Genomic DNA, 17,400 nt, shown 5'->3' on the forward strand with positions numbered 1-17,400 from the left:
TACACGCCGGCCGCCCCCGCCACGCCCACCGCGGCTCCACACAGGGTGAGTGTACACAGAGCGCCGCCACGCTGCAGCGGGAAGCCGCCCTCCCCGCGCCCGCGCCCGCGCAGCTGGCGCCCCCGCCGCCGCCCGTGTACACGCCGGCCGCCCCCGCCACGCCCACCGCGGCTCCACACAGGGTGAGTGTACACAGAGCGCCGCCACGCTGCAGCGGGAAGCCGCCCTCCCCGCGCCCGCGCCCGCGCAGCTGGCGCCCCCGCCGCCGCCCGTGTACACGCCGGCCGCCCCCGCCACGCCCACCGCGGCTCCACACAGGGTGAGTGTACACAGAGCGCCGCCACGCTGCAGCGGGAAGCCGCCCTCCCCGCGCCCGCGCCCGCGCAGCTGGCGCCCCCGCCGCCGCCCGTGTACACGCCGGCCGCCCCCGCCACGCCCACCGCGGCTCCACACAGGGTGAGTGTACACAGAGCGCCGCCACGCTGCAGCGGGAAGCCGCCCTCCCCGCGCCCGCGCCCGCGCAGCTGGCGCCCCCGCCGCCGCCCGTGTACACGCCGGCCGCCCCCGCCACGCCCACCGCGGCTCCACACAGGGTGAGTGTACACAGAGCGCCGCCACGCTGCAGCGGGAAGCCGCCCTCCCCGCGCCCGCGCCCGCGCAGCTGGCGCCCCCGCCGCCGCCCGTGTACACGCCGGCCGCCCCCGCCACGCCCACCGCGGCTCCACACAGGGTGAGTGTACACAGAGCGCCGCCACGCTGCAGCGGGAAGCCGCCCTCCCCGCGCCCGCGCCCGCGCAGCTGGCGCCCCCGCCGCCGCCCGTGTACACGCCGGCCGCCCCCGCCACGCCCACCGCGGCTCCACACAGGGTGAGTGTACACAGAGCGCCGCCACGCTGCAGCGGGAAGCCGCCCTCCCCGCGCCCGCGCCCGCGCAGCTGGCGCCCCCGCCGCCGCCCGTGTACACGCCGGCCGCCCCCGCCACGCCCACCGCGGCTCCACACAGGGTGAGTGTACACAGAGCGCCGCCACGCTGCAGCGGGAAGCCGCCCTCCCCGCGCCCGCGCCCGCGCAGCTGGCGCCCCCGCCGCCGCCCGTGTACACGCCGGCCGCCCCCGCCACGCCCACCGCGGCTCCACACAGGGTGAGTGTACACAGAGCGCCGCCACGCTGCAGCGGGAAGCCGCCCTCCCCGCGCCCGCGCCCGCGCAGCTGGCGCCCCCGCCGCCGCCCGTGTACACGCCGGCCGCCCCCGCCACGCCCACCGCGGCTCCACACAGGGTGAGTGTACACAGAGCGCCGCCACGCTGCAGCGGGAAGCCGCCCTCCCCGCGCCCGCGCCCGCGCAGCTGGCGCCCCCGCCGCCGCCCGTGTACACGCCGGCCGCCCCCGCCACGCCCACCGCGGCTCCACACAGGGTGAGTGTACACAGAGCGCCGCCACGCTGCAGCGGGAAGCCGCCCTCCCCGCGCCCGCGCCCGCGCAGCTGGCGCCCCCGCCGCCGCCCGTGTACACGCCGGCCGCCCCCGCCACGCCCACCGCGGCTCCACACAGGGTGAGTGTACACAGAGCGCCGCCACGCTGCAGCGGGAAGCCGCCCTCCCCGCGCCCGCGCCCGCGCAGCTGGCGCCCCCGCCGCCGCCCGTGTACACGCCGGCCGCCCCCGCCACGCCCACCGCGGCTCCACACAGGGTGAGTGTACACAGAGCGCCGCCACGCTGCAGCGGGAAGCCGCCCTCCCCGCGCCCGCGCCCGCGCAGCTGGCGCCCCCGCCGCCGCCCGTGTACACGCCGGCCGCCCCCGCCACGCCCACCGCGGCTCCACACAGGGTGAGTGTACACAGAGCGCCGCCACGCTGCAGCGGGAAGCCGCCCTCCCCGCGCCCGCGCCCGCGCAGCTGGCGCCCCCGCCGCCGCCCGTGTACACGCCGGCCGCCCCCGCCACGCCCACCGCGGCTCCACACAGGGTGAGTGTACACAGAGCGCCGCCACGCTGCAGCGGGAAGCCGCCCTCCCCGCGCCCGCGCCCGCGCAGCTGGCGCCCCCGCCGCCGCCCGTGTACACGCCGGCCGCCCCCGCCACGCCCACCGCGGCTCCACACAGGGTGAGTGTACACAGAGCGCCGCCACGCTGCAGCGGGAAGCCGCCCTCCCCGCGCCCGCGCCCGCGCAGCTGGCGCCCCCGCCGCCGCCCGTGTACACGCCGGCCGCCCCCGCCACGCCCACCGCGGCTCCACACAGGGTGAGTGTACACAGAGCGCCGCCACGCTGCAGCGGGAAGCCGCCCTCCCCGCGCCCGCGCCCGCGCAGCTGGCGCCCCCGCCGCCGCCCGTGTACACGCCGGCCGCCCCCGCCACGCCCACCGCGGCTCCACACAGGGTGAGTGTACACAGAGCGCCGCCACGCTGCAGCGGGAAGCCGCCCTCCCCGCGCCCGCGCCCGCGCAGCTGGCGCCCCCGCCGCCGCCCGTGTACACGCCGGCCGCCCCCGCCACGCCCACCGCGGCTCCACACAGGGTGAGTGTACACAGAGCGCCGCCACGCTGCAGCGGGAAGCCGCCCTCCCCGCGCCCGCGCCCGCGCAGCTGGCGCCCCCGCCGCCGCCCGTGTACACGCCGGCCGCCCCCGCCACGCCCACCGCGGCTCCACACAGGGTGAGTGTACACAGAGCGCCGCCACGCTGCAGCGGGAAGCCGCCCTCCCCGCGCCCGCGCCCGCGCAGCTGGCGCCCCCGCCGCCGCCCGTGTACACGCCGGCCGCCCCCGCCACGCCCACCGCGGCTCCACACAGGGTGAGTGTACACAGAGCGCCGCCACGCTGCAGCGGGAAGCCGCCCTCCCCGCGCCCGCGCCCGCGCAGCTGGCGCCCCCGCCGCCGCCCGTGTACACGCCGGCCGCCCCCGCCACGCCCACCGCGGCTCCACACAGGGTGAGTGTACACAGAGCGCCGCCACGCTGCAGCGGGAAGCCGCCCTCCCCGCGCCCGCGCCCGCGCAGCTGGCGCCCCCGCCGCCGCCCGTGTACACGCCGGCCGCCCCCGCCACGCCCACCGCGGCTCCACACAGGGTGAGTGTACACAGAGCGCCGCCACGCTGCAGCGGGAAGCCGCCCTCCCCGCGCCCGCGCCCGCGCAGCTGGCGCCCCCGCCGCCGCCCGTGTACACGCCGGCCGCCCCCGCCACGCCCACCGCGGCTCCACACAGGGTGAGTGTACACAGAGCGCCGCCACGCTGCAGCGGGAAGCCGCCCTCCCCGCGCCCGCGCCCGCGCAGCTGGCGCCCCCGCCGCCGCCCGTGTACACGCCGGCCGCCCCCGCCACGCCCACCGCGGCTCCACACAGGGTGAGTGTACACAGAGCGCCGCCACGCTGCAGCGGGAAGCCGCCCTCCCCGCGCCCGCGCCCGCGCAGCTGGCGCCCCCGCCGCCGCCCGTGTACACGCCGGCCGCCCCCGCCACGCCCACCGCGGCTCCACACAGGGTGAGTGTACACAGAGCGCCGCCACGCTGCAGCGGGAAGCCGCCCTCCCCGCGCCCGCGCCCGCGCAGCTGGCGCCCCCGCCGCCGCCCGTGTACACGCCGGCCGCCCCCGCCACGCCCACCGCGGCTCCACACAGGGTGAGTGTACACAGAGCGCCGCCACGCTGCAGCGGGAAGCCGCCCTCCCCGCGCCCGCGCCCGCGCAGCTGGCGCCCCCGCCGCCGCCCGTGTACACGCCGGCCGCCCCCGCCACGCCCACCGCGGCTCCACACAGGGTGAGTGTACACAGAGCGCCGCCACGCTGCAGCGGGAAGCCGCCCTCCCCGCGCCCGCGCCCGCGCAGCTGGCGCCCCCGCCGCCGCCCGTGTACACGCCGGCCGCCCCCGCCACGCCCACCGCGGCTCCACACAGGGTGAGTGTACACAGAGCGCCGCCACGCTGCAGCGGGAAGCCGCCCTCCCCGCGCCCGCGCCCGCGCAGCTGGCGCCCCCCGCCGCCGCCCGTGTACACGCCGGCCGCCCCCGCCACGCCCACCGCGGCTCCACACAGGGTGAGTGTACACAGAGCGCCGCCACGCTGCAGCGGGAAGCCGCCCTCCCCGCGCCCGCGCCCGCGCAGCTGGCGCCCCCGCCGCCGCCCGTGTACACGCCGGCCGCCCCCGCCACGCCCACCGCGGCTCCACACAGGGTGAGTGTACACAGAGCGCCGCCACGCTGCAGCGGGAAGCCGCCCTCCCCGCGCCCGCGCCCGCGCAGCTGGCGCCCCCGCCGCCGCCCGTGTACACGCCGGCCGCCCCCGCCACGCCCACCGCGGCTCCACACAGGGTGAGTGTACACAGAGCGCCGCCACGCTGCAGCGGGAAGCCGCCCTCCCCGCGCCCGCGCCCGCGCAGCTGGCGCCCCCGCCGCCGCCCGTGTACACGCCGGCCGCCCCCGCCACGCCCACCGCGGCTCCACACAGGGTGAGTGTACACAGAGCGCCGCCACGCTGCAGCGGGAAGCCGCCCTCCCCGCGCCCGCGCCCGCGCAGCTGGCGCCCCCGCCGCCGCCCGTGTACACGCCGGCCGCCCCCGCCACGCCCACCGCCGCGCCGCACAGGGTGAGTGTACACAGAGCACCAGTCGCACCGACCATTATGGGGCCCCCGCATTGGCTGTTATTACTATATATTTTATACAATCGTGATATAATGGAGAGCTTTTCTGTCGAGTACCGTGTTCAGGCGACGAAGCTTGCCGAGTTGCCCGAGTGATTGAAAAGCTTCATTATAACACTATTGTATACAATACTTTTTCTATGACTAAACAAAAATAATATTTTAAACTAGTAGAATCATATAGGTAAACGAACCAAAAGTATACGACTAAAATACGCGAGCGGCCGCGATTCCCTCATACTCGTACACGACCCGACTGGTTGGTTGAAGACATCTTCTCGTAACTCATGAGGTCCTGGTACTGTGTAGCGCTAAATTCAATTTTTAGACAATTGTTTTCTCGATTTTGGCCACCGTAGCCTATGGAGACTAACAAGCGACTTTAAGTGGTGTTCGTAGTCTATTAATGTTACTATATTCAAGGTTATAGTAAGTATATTAAAGAAATTGTTTCTACAATACAACCTAAACAAATAACATTTCATAACAGCCAATGTGGGAGCACCATTACGGACTAATTGGCGGGTAATTTTGAAACTCCCTATACTATTGCTTTTTGGTGCACCTGGCATTTGAAACTCCATAAGCGCGCTATAAGGAATACCAACGCCATCTGTTAGAATTCCATAACACGATGTTGCCAGGTATCTAAACATAGCCATATTGATATATTCAACTCGAGATTTGCAATCTTTCGGAAACAGATTATGGAAGTTCTTTGCCGTCGATCACCATTACATTGTTTCATTAATGTCTTTAATTTCCTCATTATGTGAATTATTATGTTTTGTGCCTAAAATTGTATTATTGTGTAATTAAGTTTGTTTGTATAGTAGTCTTAGTATAGTTGTAGTTTTCGGTCTAATATTTGTTTCATGATGTGCATACATGCTTTGGATGGCATTCCCAACCAAAAACCTGCTCTGAAAAGAATTATTCCATGTAATAAATGTTATCTGTTTTGTGTGCCTAATAAATAAAATAAAATAAAAAATAAAAGCATCAGCCACAATTCTATCAATTTTGTTTTTTTTTCCAGTCGCGTCTATCCGGTGCGCGGTCTAGCACGAGCTCCCTGGCGCGCGACCACCACGACCTGTTCAACAACACTGCCGAGGAGAGCCCCGTGCCGCAAGTTATTAAACTAAGGTATAATATACTGTCATATGTGTGTGTGTGTGTGTGTATGTGTGTGTATGTGCGGGAGTCCGATCATTGTGGCACTCTTTGGGGGAGGCCATGTCCGGCAGTGGACATCCTCTGGCTGATATAATGATGATAATACTGTCATAATATCGAGAAAGTACAGTCAACATTAAATAGATAGGGTCAGCCAAAGTGTAAAAGTAATGAAAATATGTTACAGTATATAGTAATTAAATTATTTTTAGAAAATATTTTAACACATTCAACACCAAGAACCCGACTGTCGGGTACACTGTTCGTAGCGACTACGCGCCGTGGCTACGCGCTACGAGCGTAACCCGTAGCACTTAGTGGCAATGAATGTGTTAATTTGTTTTTATTTCAAGTAGAAACACTACCCACCACTAGCCCGGGGCACAGGAGGCCTTGGTCACTTTTTCTTAGCATATGACATTTATTTCAGTTTATAATTTGTTTATTCTAGAAAAGTCCAAAATCAGTGCATGTCCCCCGGAGCACAGAGCGGCGGCGAGCACCGGCGCTCCCTGCAGAAGCAGCTGAGCGCCGCCGCCGGCGACCCCGCGCTCACCGCGCACCGGGTCACCCTGCACTCCATCATCACCGAGTACCTCTACAACCAGCACGCCACCTGCAAGAACCCGGTGGTCACCTGCCCGCAGTTTAACCTGTTCGAGTGAGTACCTATAGCTGGCACTGTTAGGAGACTCCCTTCACACATCGCGTCTACACTCCATCATCACCGAGTACCTCTACAACCAGCACGCCACCTGCAAGAACCCGGTGGTCACCTGCCCGCAGTTTAACCTGTTCGAGTGAGTACCTATAGCTGGCACTGTTAGGAGACTCCCTTCACACATCGCGTCTACACTCCATCATCACCGAGTACCTCTACAACCAGCACGCCACCTGCAAGAACCCGGTGGTCACCTGCCCACAGTTTAACCTGTTCGAGTGAGTACCTATAGCTGGCACTGTTAGGAGACTCCCTTCACACATCGCGGCTACACTCCATCATCACCGAGTACCTCTACAACCAGCACGCCACCTGCAAGAACCCGGTGGTCACCTGCCCGCAGTTTAACCTGTTCGAGTGAGTACCTATAGCTGGCACTGTTAGGAGACTCCCTTCACACATCGCGTCTACACTCCATCATCACCGAGTACCTCTACAACCAGCACGCCACCTGCAAGAACCCGGTGGTCACCTGCCCGCAGTTTAACCTGTTCGAGTGAGTACCTATAGCTGGCACTGTTAGGAGACTCCCTTCACACATCGCGTCTACACTCCATCATCACCGAGTACCTCTACAACCAGCACGCCACCTGCAAGAACCCGGTGGTCACCTGCCCACAGTTTAACCTGTTCGAGTGAGTACCTATAGCTGGCACTGTTAGGAGACTCCCTTCACACATCGCGGCTACACTCCATCATCACCGAGTACCTCTACAACCAGCACGCCACCTGCAAGAACCCGGTGGTCACCTGCCCGCAGTTTAACCTGTTCGAGTGAGTACCTATAGCTGGCACTCTCGACCAATAGTTGGCATACATCAAATTATTAAATTGTATAACGGGACTTAATCGCGTAAAAACTCGCGCGGTTCGAAGATGTTGATGTCAACTTTAACCAGTCTTCTCAGAGACCACGGAGACAGCGCCGTCCTTGAAACGTCGGAGGTGAATCTTAAAATTTAAAAATGCGATTAAGTCTCGTTGTGTAATTTAATAATGTTTGATAATCATGAAAGTTTAAATCAGTATACCTCAAATTGTTGATATTGACTTATTTATGGTTGGCAACTTGACTGCAATATTAGGGTATTTTCCTACTAGTCAAATCGGTTATTTTTTAGAACTGTAAAAACGATTTGCCAATATGTAATTTATATGAAACATTACATCATGATGTCACGGTCAACTCACTTATTTTTTATATTTCTATCCGATTGATTAAATAGAATTTGTGTTTAAAAGTAACTTCTATCTGTGTTTTTCTAATAATTAGTTCGCACGTGTATCGTACAACGTTTTACAGTACATATGGCCCTTTAAACTTTTGACATACGCTCGAAAAGTGCTATTTTACGCACTAGTGCGGGTAAATACGTATTGTAAAATAATTGATTTTAAATACAGTATAGTATAATATCCTATTGAGCATTAGCAACCTATAGTTGGCATCTACAGCCAGTAGTTGACACGATCATGACCGTGAACATTTATGAATATGTTTTCCGTACAGGCCGCACAAGTGTCCCGACCCGCGCGGCGCGGGTTCCCTCCTCGCCGCGCCGGCGCCCAACGTGTGCGCGCGGCTCCTGCGCCGCGAGCTGGGCGCTCCGTGCGCCGCCAGTAGACGAGCCGACGCCAAGCTCGCGCACTCGCACTTCGCCGCCGCTCGCACGCTCAGGCTGCAGGACGACGACGCCTACTTCACGCACACCATCTTCCACGTGAGTACATATACACACACATATGTACAGCGAACAAAAAACAACCACCCAAAACCACAGAGAACTGTCTCAGCGGCGGCGAAAAAACGGCCAATAATCTAATGTGACGTCCCCACGAGAAAAGGTACCTTATGACGGTTGGCGCTTACACTATTATTGACGCCACTCCAATATCATTGCGGCGCTATGCGACGTAAGCACTGGCCGCCATAAGGTACCTTTTGCCGTGGAACGTCACATATTCACACCATCTTCCATGTTACATGTAAGGCCAAGGCAGGAACAATGGCTCGACGCGGTGGCTCAGTCACCCAAATATCGTTATTCACTGTAGCACTCTTGCTTGTTAAATTGCTCGAATTTATTCGATTACTGTATGTTTCTGCTGTATTATAGTTCAAGTTTATTAACATTACAAAGAACTCCACAGAAGCAAACGTGCAATTTTTATCAGACTCTTTAATTGTTAATAATTATTGAATGATCTAATATAGCATGGTCTATACATATAATTTACTTCAAATTATTACAGCTAAAAGTACCGAATTTCAAACCACAGGCTTACTTCTACGAAGTTCTTTCTAATGCTAAAAAAACGAACTTTATAGCAGGAAAGCTATTTTTCCGAGCCACTGTCTCCCTACTTAACCCTACACACATGCAACACGTCATAAACACACAAAGTCAGTCTGAATAAACATCTGGTGTCCTCTATCACCTTTACTCGCGTTTTCAACTTCTCATTTATCAATACCGATCATAAAAATGCCTAATTTATAAAGAACTTTAAACTACTTACGTGAATGAATGGTGATTCCCATCTAATATTCGGAACTATCCGACATACACCTAAATAAACGCTACTAAAACTTAAACATTCCATGCCATCTATTAAAAAAACCGGGCAAGTGCGAGTCGGACTCGCGCACGAAGGGTTCCGTACCATAAAGCAAAAAAAAAACGGAAAAAAATGCAAAAAGAAAACGGTCACCCATCCAAGTACTGACCACGTCCGACGTTGCTTAACTTTGGTCAAAAATCACGTATGCTTTATGGGAGCCCCACTTAAATCTTTATTTTATTCTGTTTTTAGTATTTGTTGTTATAGCGGCAACAGAAATACATCATCTGTGAAAATTTCAACTGTCTAGCTATCACGGTTCGTGAGATACAGCCTGGTGACAGACAGACGGACAGACGGACGGACAGCGAAGTCTTAGTAATAGGGTCCCGTTTTACCCTTTGGGTACGGAACCCTAAAAAACACAATCAACCTCGAAAGCTCGGTTTACCTAGGATAGCGGTGTCGTCATATAGCAACCGACCGCCGTCTCCATACAAAATATTACGGCTAAATATGGATGTCGTAGTATTTTGTATGAAGCCGGCCGCTATATGACGGGCACCGCTATCCTAGGAAACCAGAGCTTAATTATAAGATCTCTTGTTCTTCTTCCTCGCGTTATCCCGGCATTTTGCCACGGCTCATGGGAGCCTGGGGTCCGCTTGACAACTAATCCCATGATTTGCGAAGAAGCGACTGCCATCTGACCTTCCAACCCAGAGGGGAAACTAGGTCTTATTGGGATTAGTCCGGTTTCCTCGCGATGTTTTCCTTCACCGAAAAGCGACTGGTAAATATCAAATGACATTTCGTACATCAGTTCCGAAAAAGTCATTGGTACGAGCCGGGGTTTGAACCCGCGACCTCCGGATTGCAAGTTGCACGCTCTTACCGCTAGGCCACCAGCGCTTCAGCTTAAGGTGGTTCGCCTAGGTTACTCAAAACTTAACTCTCGCTAGATGGCACCACTTTTGCAAAATTTCAGGTTTTATTTTTTTGTGAAATAGTCATGGTATTTGTGTACTTAAAAGTATGTTTCGCGCACTCTTTAAATAAATATTGAACTATTAAAATAAACATTGAATACTTCATTGTGCAAAAACCACCTTTTTAATTCGACGGAGTGTTGCTGTCACGCTTTTTCCTACTATTACTCACACATGCAAACAGTGTTTCCGTGATCCTTGTAGTAGACAATTTCACACAACGTAAGTATGTTGCAATAGCGTAACGGTATGTTCGTGGAAATACGTGCAAGAGGATTGGGGTTCAAGACTGGTGCGAGTAGGTAATTTCTTTTTGTTTCTCCTTTGTGTTATCTTACCTTTAAACGAGCAATTATTATATATATGTTACTGTAAAAGCCCGAAGTACGGCAAAACCTAGGATTTACCGGTAAAACCTAGGTTTTACCGATGCCGATCGGTAAAAGCCCGAAATGTTAAATCTTACTAGTTTACTTCGGGCTTTTACCAACACCGCTATGATAAATCCTAGGTCTTACCACGGCGACCGGTAAAGTTTGAATCATGCACTGATTCTTGAGATTATTAGATGAAAAGTAGGTAGGTTTGGATCTCCCGGTTCTGCTGAAGGTGAAAGAGAACTCTACTAGCCTGCATCGTGGCTAGGCACCCAGGTTTAGGTATAGTTAACTTTAAAACCGGATCTGCAGCTGGCCACTGTATTGGGTAATAGAAACGCGTTCCGTATGTGTTTCGCTTTCCAGATGACCAGGGTGCCTAGCCAAGATGCCAATGGTGTACGCTCCGTAGCGAACGAAGCGCAACCGTGTCTGTCGCATTAATATGACAGAGTGATAGAGAGAGGTATTACCCTAACGTTCGCTACGGAGCGAACGACTGGCATCATGGCTAGGCACCCAGATTTAGGTATAGTTAAGATTACCGCCGAATCTGCAACTGGCCACTGTATTGAGTAATAGAAACGCGTTCCGTATATGTTTCGCTTTCCAGATGACCAGGGTGCCTAGCCAAGATGCCAATGGTTTACGCTCCGTAGCAACCGAAGCGCAGCCGTGTCTGTCGCATTAATATGGCAGAGTGATAGAGAGAGGTATTACCCTAACGTTCGCTACGGAGCGAACGACTGGCATCTTGGCTAGGCACACAGATTAAAACGCTTTTTAAAAATCAAAAACTATTACTTATGAAAGCAGAAGAATATAAATGATCGTATTTGATTTATAATTGTTACATATTTGCCGTAACTTATTTTTAAAATGTGTTTTTCAATTAAAAGACACGTCAAGATTGTTTACCTTATTTCTAATGCTAAAAAACAAACTATAGTAATAATTGTGTTTTTCATTCATAGAAAAAATCCATTATTTTTAACCACAGGAAATTTTATACATTTATTTTTTATTGCAGTGAGGATGTCCTGATTGTAAAAATAAGAGAGATTAGGTAGAGTATAATTTCTAATTTTCTTTGTCAAAAATAAACGAATACGTGTAGCCCATACGTAATCAATCGATTTATGATAATAAGAAAAATTAAATAAAAATAAAAAAACAATATGAAATTTATAGATGTAACAAAAATACAAAAAGTTATGTTCCAGCATACAATGACTGGGGATCGAACCGGGAATCTTCCGTTTGTAAGCAAAAAAGCGACTGTTTGCATAACACGCCATGATAGTTCTTAGCTAAGCTGACGAACTTCGGGTACTTATTCTCGCTTAGGTCAATTAAGTACCTGTCAAACGTCAGTGTCAACAAAATTGCACTAAACATGACGGCACTCCAAATTCGCGCCGTGGTCAGCCCGGCAACGTCGGAAAGGGTATGGCAACGTCGCAAATGTATCTGTACACGACATTTGTGACACACACATACGTAAAATTGATGAAAATTTAACTATGATTTTTGCATGATTTCTGTATGAAACATTGTTTTCCTGTTAATTTCGCGCAAACGAATATTCGAAGGAAGATAAATGCGGAAATATTTATGTACTAATAGTGTGTAGTTACTTAATGAGCTTTGATTGAATTTTGTATGAAAATCGAACCACCTTAATTACAAGATATTAATTTACAAATGTTTATTGCAGCCGACGCAACAGCAACTCCTAGCGGCGACGTCATCCGGCGACATCCGCATCTTCAACCTGTTCAGCGGCGCCGAGGAGAACACCTACCAAGTGCACGAATCCTACATCTACCACATGCAGGTCAGTCAACAATTAAAAACCGGCCAAGCGCGAGTCGGACTCGCTCACCGAGGGTTCCGTACAAATTTAACTTTTTTTTTTTAGTAATTTAGTTTTCAGATTATTCTCTGTACTTGTAGTGTAAGGCTATATGTGACGTCCCACAGGTATAGGTACCTTATGGCGGTTAGCGCTTACGCTATTATTAACGCCGCTCCAATATTATTGCGGCGCTATGCGACGTAAGCGCCAGCTGGGTTCTCTATTGTTTGCCAAATAGTTTTAAGTCATAATGTATTGTTTGTCCGAATTTTCGTTAGTCATAATTGGTTTTTCTCAGAAACGCGTAACTTTTCAGGATTGCCATGAAACAAACCTAACCTAACTTAACCTATCTACAGAATAACCTTACGAAAATCCTGAAAAGTTAACGGTTTCAGTATTATGACCAGGCCTCGGAGTTTTTTTAGCACGGTAAGACTAAGGAGAGCTATGGAGTCTTTGTTAACATTAAAATTAAGTTCATACTCATACTCATCCTCGTTAATTTAGTTCATAAAATAAATAATAGCTATAAAAAATACACCACCATCTTCATTGACGAGTAACAAATAATATGAAGGTAAACAACCCCATAGAATTAACAATCAATATCCATAGAACACGTAGCTATAGGAATGAGTTCTTCAAAATCTTCACATGGTACGTGTACGTTGTTTATTTCATCAGTCCAGTTGTAAAATGTGTAAATAATTGAGACTTTTTCCATGTTCTCTGGAGTGAAACATGTTCTATGTTGGTCAAAAATCCACTTATGACACGAAAAAGATCTTTCCACATCGACTGAAGTTAAAGTAGCATGTTTTAGAACTTCCTCAAATTGTTGTGAGCTTGCCATCGTTCGTATTTCATTAATATCTGGGTTCCTTTGGAGAACTTTTACAAATTTATCTCTAATCGTGTCAGGGCCGAAACATGTAAAAAATTGTGTAATGTCGTCTATTACTTGAAACGCTTGCTTTAATGGAATATTTGTACACTGTAATTTTGTAATAGATTCAACAATAACCTGATAATTGTCTTTAATAAAACTAAGCTCATTTGGCATGTTCATATCCATCAATGCGGTTTGGGCGTTTGCTATAGAGATGGCTTCTTTTCTTGAAAATTCAAAAATAATACTTTTTATTTGCTCATAATGATCCGCGTAGTAAAATGCAGCATTCAACCATGTCCCCCATCTGGTTATTACAGGCCGCGGCGGTAGGGGCACATCAGGGGCCATCGTCTTAAATATTCGTGTTCTCTGTGGCGATTTCAGAAATATCTTTTTTACATTTGATATTAAGGCGTTGACTCCTTCATGTTCTGATCTTATTTGTTCAGCAACACGATTTAGGGCATGCGCTAAACAAGTAACATGTTTCATGTTGATAAATTTCCGTTTTAAAATTTTGCCTGCGAGAAGCATATATGCAGCGCTGTCCGTGCAAAATATTAAAAATTTGCCAATGTTACCTTCGAAATTACCTTGCCACAAAAACATAAGACTATTTTCTACCACTTCAGCGATCGAGTTTCCATTGCCTTTTTCTAATACCTTACATGATAGTAAGAAGGGTCGACACGAGGATCCTTGTAATGACTTTACTATAACATTGACAACGCAATTACCAATAACATCTACTGTTTCGTCCACGGAAAGCCACAGGTAACAATCTTTAAATGAGTTCCTTATTTTGTCCATAACTGGGTTGTAAATTTTTTGGAGATAAAATTTTCTCAAAGTTGATTCGTGTGGAAGTCTTTTATTCGTTATTGGGCAGCAATATTTTTCCATGAATTTTCGGAATTCGGGATGATTAAGTCTGTTCCAAGGAATGTTGCAGGTAACCAGGAACAAGCAGAGATCAATATAGAAGTCGCTTATAGCTCCACATTTCTTTTGGTGCTTGTCAGAATTAACATGTTTCAGAACGTTGTCCTTTTTCAATCTAGTTATAGAACTTTCACACACAGTGCAGTATATAACTGCTTGATCGGTATTATACTCTAACTCTTCATAGGGTTCTATCCAGCGCTGTATAAACGAAGAACGTTGGCGAGATTTTGTATTGTGTAGAATGCTGTTGACATGCTTTAATATAAAAGTGTGTCTTAATTGCGTGAGATGTACGTCACAAGACACACACATTACTACACATTTTTCGTGATCGTATATAAGATCTTTGTACGGTTCAATCCAGTGCAAAATTTCAGATATTTGTGGATCCGTCATAATGAAATCAGCAATTTATTCCGAAATTTGCCTTAAATGAATATATTGAAGTAACAAATCATACGTCTTAATATGTTGATACATGACATATGATGTCATTAAGTGCATTATCTAAAGCGGCCAGTGACAACGTATAGTTCCTTATCTTAACAGTAATTATAGTATGTAGGTACGTTAAGTACTTAAATAAAATATTGGAGCGATGACACTGCAATATGGGTAATATAATAATATTAACATACACATATACATAGTATTACTTTTTTATAATATAACATTTAATTAAATATATGTAAACAGAATTAATTACATATAAGTAGTCTAAGTATTTATAAAACGATTCGGACGAACTTAATTAATGAGGATGAGTATGAGTATGAATTTAATTTTAATGTTAACAAAGACTCCATAGCTCTCCTTAGTCTTACCGTGCTAAAAATACTCCGAGGCCTGATTATGACTAACGTTAATATGACAAACAATACATTATGACTTGAAACTTTATGGGAAACAAAGGGGGTCCCTCCAGCTGCCATAAGGTACCTTTTGCCGTGGAACGTCACGTATTGCCTAATTTCATAGTTCTAACTCAACGGGAGAGTGTTAAAATATACGTTTTTTGAGGCATAAATCACTATTGTCAAGTAGCAGTATCCGGTCCGGTTATAATAGCGGATGGTGCTGGAGCTAACATACGGCGTTGCATCAACAAGAGATTTCCTTTGGCAGGATTGGTCCTTAGGACCCAAGGATGGAATTAAGAAGTGGAGCCACCCAGATTTTTGCTGCAGGGTGCAACGCCTTGGTTGACCTTTTTATGCTCTGAGCAAACACAACTATAATATTAGCTAAATATATGTGATACAACTATTTTCACCACACCAGCTCGGAAAGGTTTACTTTGCACTTCAAAAACTGATAGCAAAGTTGCATTTTATTCACATGTGAGGCAAAGTAATCAAATGCAAATTTTGAGTTGTTTTGTTATGTTTGCTGGTAGAATTGACTTTTAAATGATGATTTTGGATGATAAATATTTAAAAACATTCATTTGGATTTGTTTGGTTTGATTTTCTTTGATATTTTACGTTTAATATTTGCTTTGGGTTTAGGGAATGCAAATCGGTTATTTTTTGTATGGAAATAACCGCGGTTTCGAAAATAACCGATTTGCATTCCCTATTTGGGTTGGTGTGGTGAAAAATTTTGTGTTTCACTCGGGGGCAAATTTTGTTTAACCCTCGTGCTTTGAAACCCTCGCATCGCTCAAGATTCCAATTTTCAATTTTGGAATCTTTCGCTTTCTCGGGTATCAATATTAGCACGAGCGTTTAAACAACAACTTTGCCCCCGAGTGAAACAAATAACTATTGTTTGAGTGGACAGGCGAGTCGCGACGGGCTGCTGCTGCTGGCGTCCGCCACCACCACGTGGCGGCCGCTCTCCGCGCTCTGGAACATGAAAGAGTTCGAACAAATGTAAGTAACAGCCTGACTTGAAACTTTAAGGGGCTCCCTGGCTCTAACCTTCGATCTGAATCCTTTAGTGCCACTTGCACCATCCCACTAACCCGGAGGTTAACCGGTTAAACCGTTTACCCAGTGTCAAATTGTACTGGTAACCAAGGTAACTCCAGTGGCCTATTTTATAAAGCTACTAGTTACAATTTACAAGTGGAAGTCTCTTTCTAACTCCATGTATTAGAACGAGACTTCCGCTTGTAAATTGTAACTTGTAGCTTTATAAAATAGGCCACAGGTTTAACCGGTTAACCCTGGGTTATTGGAATGGAGCAAGTGGCCCTTAGTTTTCTATTTTTTTTGTAGCTTAGCATATTAACAGCAACGACTTTAAGCAACATTGTATCCCATATTTACTTCAAACTTCATTGTCTTCGAGATAAATATTTAAAACTATAGAATCAACTAAACAAATGCTTCCAACAATAGCGTGTTTTGCAATTACAAAGTTGTATCTAGAACCTAACTTTTACGAGTAAGTACAGCGGTTTCCCCAGATGATCGTGCCGTATATAAGGTTAGACAAAACATTACCAAAATACGCCAAAATTACCGCTGTTTTTGTTGCATCAAGTTTAAGCTTCCGTATCGATAGATCTACTAGTATACACCTACACCTACACTATGAAAGTATACACCTATATGGAACCGCACGTTTGCCGCCTCGCACATAGGCCGGACGGTCCGGGCGGGAGCGGCGGCTGAGTTAGCGGCGCTTCGGAAGCGCGATAAGTACTCGGCCCTGCTGACAATAGTACATTATTGTCGAGGCTCGGAAGTAGCTACTTGCAGGCTGAGGATTCGTTTTAAACGGACGACCTTGGGAGTCCGTTTAATTGAATCCGAAGCCAGCAAGTAGCCTTCCAGCCGAGTCATATATAGTGCTTTTCTCAAAAATGGTGCAAGAAATATAAATATCATAGAAATATTTTACAAAACCAACGTTCTTACGTATATATTTTCACAGAAAAAAGCCCTTGCCGCCTTTTTTTTTTTTAATAAAAAAATAGAAGTGTATTTTTCTGCCGAAAATACGCCAACCTATTTGAGACAACTAAATAGTCGCGGTACAAATCATCTGTTTGGCTGTTTAATGGGCCTGTGCCTTCATTTAATATGGCCATTTCAAATTTTAAAAAGTCTGGAACTCGACAAATAATGGAATTTGTATGCAACATTGCAGTCCCAAAAGCGAGACTGCAATGTTTTTAACTTTTTAATTTTTGAGTGACCATAAACTACGCGCTTCGCGACCTATTTTTTAGACGGCAAAGTCGACTATGCCGTCCATTTTTGAGAAAAATATCTTTTTGTCCCTTTGGCAGTGGAGACGT

General features: G+C 51.1%; 1 protein-coding gene across 1 annotated transcript in view; it reads left to right on the forward strand.

The window, feature by feature from the left end:
• The window catches only part of LOC134676299 (protein mahjong), a 68,015-nt gene that overhangs the window by 36,655 nt on the left and 13,960 nt on the right, over window positions 1-17,400 (forward strand). The window contains exons 22-26 of the mRNA XM_063534674.1: window positions 5,664-5,773; window positions 6,255-6,464; window positions 8,035-8,245; window positions 12,170-12,289; window positions 15,933-16,024. Coding sequence (XP_063390744.1) covers window positions 5,664-5,773; window positions 6,255-6,464; window positions 8,035-8,245; window positions 12,170-12,289; window positions 15,933-16,024 — 743 coding nt within the window. The remainder of the gene's footprint in view (window positions 1-5,663; window positions 5,774-6,254; window positions 6,465-8,034; window positions 8,246-12,169; window positions 12,290-15,932; window positions 16,025-17,400) is intronic.

This window comes from Cydia fagiglandana, chromosome 24 (genome assembly GCF_963556715.1).
Source record: "Cydia fagiglandana chromosome 24, ilCydFagi1.1, whole genome shotgun sequence".
In the NCBI taxonomy this organism is placed as follows: domain Eukaryota; kingdom Metazoa; phylum Arthropoda; class Insecta; order Lepidoptera; family Tortricidae; genus Cydia; species Cydia fagiglandana.